Below are 11,321 nucleotides of genomic sequence, written 5' to 3'. Positions count from 1 at the left end.
AGCTTCTTTCCAACAGCTGCCATTTGCTGAGGTACTGATATGAGGAAATGCACTCAACAAAATGTAAGAGTTTATCGTGGGGTTAACCAAAGTTGTGAATGAATCCCTGGAAGATTAGAGGGTTACAAATGATTAAATATCCTTAGTTTCTTTCTTCTTTATTTTTTTTGCATGAATGTTTATGCCAGTGATTTTCAACCTTTTTTGAGCCGCGGCACATTTTTTACATTTACGAAACCCTGGGGCACATTGAGTGGGGTGGGGGGGGAGGCTAAAAAAAGTTTCTCCCTTCGTTTTTCTCTCTCTCCATCCATCTTTCATTCTCTTCCTTCCTCTCTTTTTTGCTCTCTTTCTCTCCCTCTTTACCTCCCTCTATGTCTTTTTCTCTCTCTCCTTCCCTCCCTCTCTTTCTTTCTCTCTCTTGCTTTCTCTCTCTCTTGTTCTTTCTCTTGTTCTCTTTCTCTCTCTTGCTTTCTTTCTCTCTTATTCTCTTTCTCTCTCTCTCTTGCTTTCTTTCTCTTTTTTCTCTCTCTCTTGCTTTCTTTCTCTCTCTGAGCTTCGCGGCACACCTGACCATGTCTCGCGGCACACTAGTGTGCCACGGCACACTGGTTGAAAAACACTGGTTTATGCTTTCAACTTTTCCTGCTCTTACCATTTCTATTCATCTAGAAGAGAGCTGGGGTATCTTAGGAATTCATATCTGGGACTGGCATTGGGAATTATTTGCCTCAAATCGACCTTCAACTGTGGAAGCTCTCTGACTCTCATTTCACTCTGTCACTCCAGATTACTGAGAGTAATTTTTGTGAACACAAATGGGAAGAAGGTGCACTAAAAACAGTCTACAGCTCCTAAAGGTGGAATATAAATGGATATTAAATATTTTGAAAGATTGCTTTGGGTTTTCAAGGATGAAATGTTATGTCATCTTCAAGCTGTTGCCAACCACTTCCCCCACCCTTCAGTAGATGTCCTTTTTGCTTAATTTTTCATTGGGGCTATTACATACTAGTTTTTGCAACCTGCTTTGGATTTTCAGTAAAGATTGTGAGGTAACTTTAGCCATTTCTGGTGCTTGAGAAAAGCTTTCATATATGAATTAATTGTTGTCAAGTGGAATATATAGATTTTTAGAAGGATACTATCTAAGATTTTATCTATTTACCAATTTTGAAATCCATTTTAAGGCTCTTTTATTCCTAATAAGTCTCTACTTATTCTGCCAATCTCCATTTGGCAAATTGAATTCATTGCACTTTGTTATACAGCCATACACTTCAAATAACCTATGGGGTTTGAACTATGTCACATATAAATCCAAAATTAGGAAACAGAGGTCCATTGCACTTCAGTTTGGTCAACTATATGACCAATATGGAAAATACTTCATTATTTTGGAACACGTAATTATCCATAATGCAGCTTCTAATGAAAGTGTAAAGCAAGGAACATAATAAAATGTTCCTTTACAGTTCTATTATTTTGATTTAGTTTTGCTATGCCAGAGATGAGCTGTAAAAATCCAAACTACTAAGAGTTTTCTGTACAGCATCTATTTTCTATGTCAAGCTAGATCTAGTGAGCCTTGCACAAAACGTGGCACGAGTTATTGACAAGCTATTGAAGATTTGAAACCTATTCCGAAGCCTGGAAGTCCGTTTCACTTTAAAGAAGGGCGTGCGCTACGGGTTTAAAAAGTGGGCAGGCTGATTGTTTTGCGCACGCCTTTCCTTTCAGCAGCGGAGCTAGAATAGGTTAAAAGAGCTGCTGTCGGCTTTCTCTCCCCAGAGTTCGAGATCATTTGAAGCTGGTGAGTGAAGTCGATTAGATTGGTATACTGGAATTAGAGGAATAACTTTTGTAAATTACCGCAGCCAGCGGTCATAGAACAACAACCGGTATGGAAAAACACTCGGGAAGGAAAGGAATGGTAGGCTCTTCTTGGACTGCAGATGCTGATTGGATCCTTTCCGGTTGCGCTGCCTTTGCGAGATCTGAAAAAGGCGGAACTATTTCGAAGCGCAGGATCGCCCCCGCGCGGTTAGGAAAAACCTTCGGAATTGCCGTATTTAATTTGGAAAAGGAATGCCGCTGCGATTTTCCTAGGTCTTCCAGTTTGTCTGGAAAGGCCTTCCCGAGTTAGCAATTATTTTCTCAGAACTGGGTTTTTTATGGAACAACGGGAACTCGTTTTCCTTCCTTCCCTCCTGTGTGGAAGCCTCCTAAGCGTCCTGAAAGAGTCTGGATCAAATAGAAAAAACATGATTCGATTTATTCAGAACAAATATATTGACCACGTTAAGCATATTGTTCTACTCAAATGGGGATTTTAAAAAAATAAATACGTTTGTTTGCAGCACCAGACGGATGAATGGGGTAAAAGAAGGGGGAATTGCCAATCTCTATATTTAGGAGTGGTTCTGCTTTTAATGGCCCTTGTGACAGGATACAATATTTGCAGAAGTTGTGTAAGGCTGAAAGGTTTCCTTGTACAGCTGGGTTATTAAATCCCAGTTTAAATTGAGTCTGCTGAGAGGGGCGGCATACAAATCTAATAAATAAAATAAACAACCTGTTTTAGTAAGTAAAGAAAATAAATATAAAAATAAGTAAATTTCCTTCTTCATCACAAAAAATATAAACAAATTTACTTATTTTCTTAAAAAACAATAAATGATATCTTTTTCTTATATGCCATTTCTTAACAAAAAGTTTTTACTTTGTTCTGATGTCAGCTAAAGTCCATTAAGAATTATCTGAGATAACATCTATTTTAATCTCAATCAAATAAACTACTTTTTATTCCTTCTTTTCACTTCTAACAGTCTTGATCTTTCAAATTATTTATTTATTATATTTTTAAATTGCCTTTGTTTCTATAGGTCAATGATGGCAAGCCTTTTCTTCTTGAGTGCCAAAAGAACGTGGGCGTACGTTATCACGCATGCACGAGTGCTCACACCCATAATTCAATGCCTGGGGATGTCGAAAACAGTTTCCCTACCTCCCAGAGGCCCTCTGGATGCAGGAAGTGGTCTGTTCCCCAACTTCTGGTGGACCCAGTAGGCTTGCGTTTCACCCTCCCTAGGCTCCAAAGGCATCCCTGGAGCTGGGGGAAGGTAAAAATGCCCTCTCCATCCCTTCAGAGGATCTCTGGAAGCCAAAAACACCCTCCCAGAGCCTCTCTGCGAGCCAAAGACCAGCTGGCCAGCACACACATGCATATTGGAGCTGAGCTAGGGCAGTGGCTTGCATGTCAGCAGATATGGATCCATGTGCCACCTGTAACACTCATGACATAGGTTTGCAATCATTGCTCTAGGTAACTCACTATGGTGTACATATCTAATATTCCTTGCTCCTTTTGTTTTCCACAACAACCTTGTGAGGGGTTGAGAAAATGATTGACCCAAAGTCACCCCTGCTATAAAGCAAAATTATGCAGATAATGGTTTCTGGATTCTTTGCATGTCCATTTCAATTATAAAGGTGTCAATGGATTTATTTTATATCTACAGTACGTAACAGTCTGTCATTTTCAAATCCATTTTCAAATCAGCCTGAATCATCTCTGGTAATTCCTCTTCCAGTGCACACATCTAACATTTTTAAAGTTCATTGTTCAAAAATGTCCTTCAGTATATCCAATGTTAAAATATTTTGCTTCATTCTGTCTTAGTAAGTTGAATTTGAGTATTCTTCTTTAATTAGCTTTTAATACCTTCTAGTTTCCAATTTATAAAGTCTTGCCTTATTTTCTTTTTTAAAAAAAGTATTCAAAACAAAAGTATTTTTATAAGAAATATTTATTTATAATACATTCAAAAATCTTATTTCAAATTTATCTTGATGTTTATATTCCTATTCTAACTCTCCAAAATCAAAGTTTTATTTAACATTTTGCTGTTTATTAAAAAATAAAATTCTTTGCCCTGCCATCGTAATTAGTAAGCTAGGCTCAAACCTTTCTGTTTAGTTACAATTATCAAATACTTGACTTTAGAGCAGTGATGGTGAACCTATGGCACGGGTTCCAGAGGTGGCACAAGGAGCCATATCTGCTGGCATGCGAGTTGTTGCCCTAGCTCGGTTCCAACATGCATGTGTGTGCTGGCCAGCTGATTTTTGGCTTGCACAGAGGCTCTGGAAGGGTGTTTTGGGGCTTCCAGAGAAGCTCTGGGCATTTTTACCCTCCCCGGGTCCAAGGAAGCCTTTGGGAAACAGGCCATTTTCGACCTCCAGAGGGCCTCTGGGGGCAGGAGGAGCTGTTTTTGTCCTCCCCAGGCATTGAATTATGGGTGTGGGCACTCACGTATGTGCGATAGCACGTGCCCACACTCTTTCAGCATCCGAGGAAAAAAAGGTCCGCCAACACTGGTTAAGAGATACTCTTGGAAACCAGAAATGATACTGAAAAAGAGAAAAAATAGAGGGGAAGACAAGGCAAGAGGAAAGCAACAGTGTATGGGAAAATGAGACTGTAGGATCATCCATCCTGTCCAAGCTATTACAAGGTTTCCTGCCATTGATTGATTGATACCAGTATCATCTTTGAAGTAGCATGATCACAAAAAGCAAAGCCTGTTTTGACAAGAAAAATAAAAATCCTGGATAGATTATAAGCCACCAGAGGGAGTACCACTAATTTACTGTACGATCAGAATTTATCCTTCCATGATAGTTTTTATGTATTAGCCCAAAGGTTCATTCATTCAGTTTGTTTGGATAGCCCTATGTTTCACTGGGGAGGGGAAAAAAGCAGATTGATCAAATTGACCCAAAATGTATGTACAGTGGTACCTCAAGATACGAACTTAATTGGTGCCGGGAGGAGGTTCGTAAGGTGAAAAGTTCGTAAGATGAAACATTGTTTCCCATAGGAATCAATGGAAAAGCAATTAATGCGTGCAAGCCCAAAACTCAGAAACCAGGAAGCCGGCCACCACCACCAAAGGAGGCTTGAGCATCCCTTTGCCCCACGCTGCTTCGTCCTGCCTGTTGTCCTGGGTGAAGTGCTGGGGGGAGGGAGTCAGGAAGGTCCTCCTGCTCCCCTCCCCAGCCAAAAACACAAAGACAGGCAGGGCAAAGCAGCGTGGAGCAAAGGGAGGCTGAAACCGCCGGTGGCTTCAGCTTCCCATTGCTCCGCGGGAGCGGCAGACCGCCTTTGTATTTTTGGCTGGGGGGGGAAGCAGGAGGTGCAGGATCGGGCCGGCGGCGGGCGCGCCGCGAGGTAGCAGGTCAGCATCCTGGGCGGCTGGGCGGCGGGCGAGGAGGCGCGGCCGAGCGGACCTGGCTCCGGCTCCGGCTAGACCTCCAGCGAGAATGGGGCGGGCAGTGGGCGCGGCGGCAGCGGTAGCGGCGAGGGTGTGTCCGATTCGGGGCTGGCGGCCCCCGACGCAGTGGGGAACATCGGCACTGGAGGCAGGAGAGGACCGGGCGACTGGAGCAGCAGCGCGGCTTCTTTTTGCCTGGGAGGGAAGGTGAAATGCCGGCGGCTCTAGCAGCTGCTACGAGCGGCATTTCACCTTCCCTCCCAGGCAAAAAGATGCCGGGGAGAGGGGCACGCCTTCCGCCTGGGAAGTCCGACCCCATCATCCCAGAATGCCGGCAACTTTTTGCCTGGGAGAGAAAGTGAAATGCCGCTCGTAGCAGCTGCTACGAGCGGCATTTCACCTTCCCTCCCAGGCAAAAAGATGCCGGGGAGAGGGGCACGCCTTCCGCCTGGGAAGTCCGGCCCCATCATCCCAGAATGCCGGCAACTTTTTGCCTGGGAGAGAAAGTGAAATGCCGCTCGTAGCAGCTGCTATGAGCGGCATTTCACCTTCCCTCCCAGGCAAAAAGATGCCGGCATTCTGGGATGATGGGGCCGGACTTCCCAGGCGGAAGGCGTGCCCCTCTCCCCGGCATCTTTTTGCCTGGGAGGGAAGGTAACACCCGCGCAGCTTCGCAGCTGTCTCCTGAAGCCGAACGCTAAAGCCGAACTTCCGCGTTCGGCTTCGGGAGACAGCCGCGAAGCGGCGTGGGTGTTTTAAAAGGTCGCAGCCAGCCTGGGGGGCTTGCCACCACCACCCCGAACCCGGGTTCGGGGTTCAGGGGGGGCTGGCAAGCCCCCCAGGCCGGCTGCGACCTTTTAAAACACCCACGCCGCTTCGCAGCTGTCTCCTGAAGCCGAACGCTAAAGCCGAACTTCCGCGTTCGGCTTCGGGAGACAGCCGCGAAGCGGCGTGGGTGTTTTAAAAGGTCGCAGCCAGCCTGGGGGGCTTGCCACCACCACCCCGAACCCGGGTTCGGGGTTCAGGGGGGGCTGGCAAGCCCCCCAGGCCGGCTGCGACCTTTTAAAACACCCACGCCGCTTCGCAGCTGTCTCCTGAAGCCGAACGCTAAAGCCGAACTTCCGCGTTCAGTTTCGGGAGACAGCTGCGAAGCGGCGCGGGTGTTTTAAAAGGTCGCAGCCGGCCTGGGGGCTTCCCAGCAACCTCCCGAACCGAACCCGGGGTTCAGCAAAATTTTGCCTCTTCTTACGAACTTTGTTCGAGTTACGAACCGGCGTTCGGGAGGCTTCTGGGAAGCCCCGCTGCCCGGCTGTTACCTTTTAAAACAGCCGCGTGGCTTCCCAGCAGTCTCCGAACGCCGGTTCGTAACTCGAAAAAAGTTCGTAAGAAGAGGCAAATTTTTTCTGAACCCCGGGTTCGTATCACGAGTTGTTCGTAAGACAAGGGGTTCGTATCTTGAGGTACCACTGTATTTCTCTTACATTAGCCTTTCCCCATGGAGTACCCTCCAAATGTTTTCCGTGATCTGCTCAGTATCTAGCACATCTGACAGGCATCACATTTAGAAAAATTACTACATTTTAATTCAATAATTTAGCACATGCGAATTGATCTAAAGCCAGGTAGGAAGAGAAACATTAAATAAAAATGCAGTTTTAAAACATTATCAAAACTCAAGAGTTATACTATCTGCTTGCTGATTATGTTTTTGTCTGTAGCATTAAAAAAACATGCTTTTTACATTTTCTTCGCTTTCAATAACTTCTTCCTGTTTTCAGCAAACATGAAAGATCTCTCTATTTGGTTGAAAGATTAAGGTAGATTAATGCCAAGAAAATGCAATTTTAAACAGTCTTGAAATATTGTGATAAAAATTATTCCTTTTTTAGTTTCTATATCATAAAAATAATCTCTTTTTGTTTCACATACACATTGGGTACTTTGAGACCTAGTGGCAATAAATCCATTTGGTGAGCTCTCCTTGCTTATACATAAATGGATTGCAACAGATGTTTTCAGACTTCATTAAGAATGAATATAATAGAATTCCAGGTTTTCATCACTTCTTCAGAAGCCAACAAAAATAGTAAAACTGTAAAGTAAAATATATAGAAATATTGGCACCTGGACTAAGCATCAGAACTGTTCACAATTACATTTAATGACAAAAGTTAATGCTGATCTACCTTGTCTAATTGCTTGATTAAGACTGCTGTGTAGGACTGAATTGCAGGCATTGAATCCATGGAGTTTTCATATGTTTCACCATCTTGACTTATTTGTAAAAATAATAAAAGGCAGAAAAATTAATTAATTCATCATGTTAATTCTGCAGTTCAGTGTCTTTTCCAGTGCATCTTCCTAGAAGCAGGCCATATCAAGAAGGGCCTACTAGTGCTATATGTATATAATCTTTTTTCCAATAGCAAATATTGGACTCCGGACTTCCGTTGCCAGCAAAGCGCCTGTTTTGCTCTGCTGGGATTCCCCTGAGGCTCCCCATGCTGGGAAACTCCACCTGCGGACTTCCGTGTTTTTGCGATGCTGCAATTTCCCTGAGGCTCCCCTCGCTGGGATTCAAAGCAGTGCCAGCAAAAATGAAGGGAAGTCATACAGGTATAGTCAGAATACCAATCCAAATAATATCAAATTACAAGTTTTTATTACCATTTGTATTTGTCATAAACAGTAAACAAAGATATCAAGCTTAAACACAGTTTAGCTATCACGCATAACTATAACACAGAGAATGAAGAGAGAATGCAGAGCAAACTGACAGAGAGAATGCTATACAGAATAACATTTGAGAATAACAGAGAGAATAAACTATGATTTCTAATTCCCTTTTATGGCAATCTTCAATCAGACATAGCTCAGTTAAAGCTATATATCATTGTTGGTTTATATATTGACAACCCAACCATTAAAACAGTCCTAACCAGTGGTGGGCTACTGCCTGGACCGAGGGGGGGGGGCGCAGTGCGGTAGCGAAAATGAAGCACCCAAATCGCACTGAAAAATGTTGAAAGAAAATGCAGGGCATCCTGCATAAGCCACGCCCACAGTGTGGTAGTAAAAGTTTTGGTAGCCTTTCACTGGTCTTAACACTAATTTTCATTTTTAATTAGTGCTTTCTTTGATTCCTTTCAAGGTAACCAAGTGAAAAGATGTGCAAGATAACAACGGCTTTACTGGCTTTGCTAAGCCTGAGTTTCTTCTTAGAATTAAGCAGCTGCCATGCACGATGGAGTGCAATGGGGAGAATTTTTAGAAGATTAAAACATGTTTTGCCATCACAAGGAGATCCCGGACAACCACTGTTCCTAACACCTTACATTGAAAGTGGTAAAACTGAGGAAGGTAAAATTACTTTATGACATTTTTAAAAAAACTTAAACCATGCAGAAAAATAACATTTCCAGTGTCTCCAGCTTTTCTGCAGTGTCTGCACATAATAAATCTAAAACTCTGCAAAGGATTCCCAAGAGAAGTTTTGTAAAATGCACTTTTTATTGGATTGCTCAAGCAGCTGTGATTTTTGTAAGTTCCTTTCTTTTGTAGGAGCTGCTTCCAGTTGTGCTTGCATAAAAGTATATGTATAACTTATACACTTTTTTATTGCTATATGTTTATTTATACCTATTCCTTTAAAATTCCATGGTTACAACAGTAATATTTTAGAATGTATCTTACACTTTGCATTGTGTTTGATTGGAACTTTGCATAAATGCAGTTTAATTGGAGGAATGTATCTTACATTTATTCTCTTTCTATTATTGCTTGGATTGTGGACCACCCAGGTCCATAGAGTAAAAATGCAGACAGATTTCCAGTCGTCTTCTTTTAAAAAAACCACACATTTGCCACAGGTCATGTTACAGTCTGGATATCTATATGGATACAAGTTGAAGAAAACAATTTGTGTTAATGTATTGTGTTTCCAGTTGCTTCCTTTCCTTCCTCACTTTTCATAAGTGGGGGGAGTGGTGCAAACTTACTGTTGTTCCAATGTTTAAGTGAAAATTTCTCATCTTAAAGCTTTAAATTAAGAGTGCAAAGCCAGCATTGTGTGATAGATGTAATTGTGACTTACCATGGAAAGGAGAATGTAAACTTTTTTTTACTGTTGTCATATCAATCAGAGCCAGTATGTTTACTGGCAAATAACCTGAAGATGAGCTTTTTCATTCATTTTGACTTTCTTGTAACCTAAACAAGCGTTTTAAAAAATCCATCATTACAGCAAGAGAAAGTATATTTATAAACAACCCAGATTCTCATAATACTTAAATGAAGCCGAGTAACCTTTTCTGTTTATCACTGTTGCTCCTTAATTAGAAAAATGGTAAATATTTAAATAAGAATAAAAATCAAAATAATGTTTTTATTTTTTAAAATAAAATACTTTTTTTCTGGCTAATTGTGTAAACATTAGAGTAGTTGTGTCCAAATGTATCCTGCAGGAATCATGTGGCCCTGCACAGCTGGTAATGTGGCCCCACATGACAATTTTAAAAATGTTAAAAGATAAAGGAAGTTTGTTATTGTACATATACATATACATGATATATGTTTTATATATAGCCATGACAATTCTTGTTCACTCAGTATAGTCTAGATCAGTGTTTTTCAACCAGTGTGCTGTGGCACACTAGTGTGCCGCGAGACATGGTCAGGTGTGCCGCGAAGAAGGAAGCTCAGGTTCTGGTCTTGGAACTTTTTGCTGAGAGAGAGAGTGAGTGAGAGAGTGAGTGAGAGAGAGAGAGAGAGAGAAAGAAAGCAAGAGAGAGAAAGAGAGAGACAGTGAGAGAGAGAGAGAGAGAGAGAGAAAGCAAGAGAAAGAAAAGAGAGGAAGAGAGAGAAAGCAAGAGTGAGAGAGAAAGCAAGCAAGAGAGAGAGAGAGAAAGAGAAAGAAAGAAAGAGAAAGAAAGCAAGAGAGAGAGAGAGAGAAAAGGAGAGGAAGGGAGAGAGAGAGAAAGAAATGTGCAAAAAGGGGAGGAAAAAAGAGAAATGAGAAAATGATTGAGACAGAGAATGAGAGGAAAGAGAGAGAAACAAAAGAGAGAGAGAAGTGACCCTTGATTTAAAGCATATGATAAAAAGCACCCAAAGAATAAGAGAAACCCCCCCCCCCAGCCCTCACCTGTTTTTGGAAATGGTTCAAGAGTGTGTATACACACACACACACAAGGGTGGGGAGGAGACGGGGTGGAAAAAGAGAGGAGAGTGTCTTAGAGTGTCATTTTGTGTCATTTTGGTTGGTGATGTGCCCCAGGATTTTGTAAATGTAAAAAATGTTCCGCGGCTCAAAAAAGGTTGAAAATAACTGGTCTAGATAAGCCAAACAACCATGCATTAGAATGATTGGACTGATGAAAATATAGTGTATATATTCAGATTCTTGAATTCTTGCCCATTTATCATTCTTTCAAAGGAAAGCAACTAAGCTTAGTGGAACATCTCCCAGGACCTAATGTGAAGAGTTATTCAGGCTATCTGACAGTCAACAAGACTTACAATAGCAACCTTTTCTTCTGGTTCTTTCCTGCTCAGGTGGGTACAGTCTATTTTTCATCTTTTGTGCAGATGAGATTAGAAAGGCAGTTGCCCTCAGTAGTATGGGTGCATTTGATATTAAAGGAACCTTAAGCTCACAGAAGTGCTAAAAAGAAATGCTATATTATTATTTATATTTTTTAGACAAATGATTCTCTTGTTATTATTTTCTTAGATAAATGATTATCTCTGCATTACTGTAGCTTTATGTTGCTGTGAGTATATTTATATAAGAAAGTAAGTCCTGGGCATTATATAAAAATATTATGTACTATGTAGCATGTTAAATGCTGGGGAAATAAAGCATCTCAATTTTGATACATATAGAAACTGATGATGCATAGACAAAATAACATTTGAATTTAATATTGGTATAATTTGAAAGATGACATCAGATTTACTTTATTATTTTTAAATAAAAGAGTGAGGTAATTGACTACCCTTCCCCACCCCATGGATATTGGAAAGGTGCATTTATAAAGTATCATG

At 41.6% G+C, this 11,321-nt stretch overlaps 1 protein-coding gene across 2 annotated transcripts in view; it reads left to right on the top strand.

Annotated features, from left to right (window-relative positions):
• Positions 1-1,720: 1,720 nt before the first annotated feature.
• Positions 1,721-11,321, top strand: part of CPVL (carboxypeptidase vitellogenic like) — a 44,368-nt gene continuing 34,767 nt past the window's right edge. Inside the window, exons 1-3 of one of the 2 annotated variants that reach the window (XM_070728994.1) lie at positions 1,721-1,813; positions 8,428-8,636; positions 10,711-10,829. In XM_070728994.1, the coding sequence (XP_070585095.1) occupies positions 8,444-8,636; positions 10,711-10,829 (312 nt within the window). In that variant the 5' untranslated portion in view covers positions 1,721-1,813; positions 8,428-8,443. Of the gene's footprint in view, positions 1,814-7,834; positions 7,893-8,427; positions 8,637-10,710; positions 10,830-11,321 lie in introns of those variants that run through there. The other variant, XM_070728995.1, reaches the window with a different exon arrangement.

The sequence above is a fragment of the Erythrolamprus reginae genome, chromosome Z, assembly GCF_031021105.1.
Source record: "Erythrolamprus reginae isolate rEryReg1 chromosome Z, rEryReg1.hap1, whole genome shotgun sequence".
In the NCBI taxonomy this organism is placed as follows: Eukaryota; Metazoa; Chordata; class Lepidosauria; order Squamata; family Dipsadidae; genus Erythrolamprus; species Erythrolamprus reginae.
Note: the sequence above shows the minus strand (reverse complement) of the source record. Positions and strands in the feature narration are given on the sequence as shown.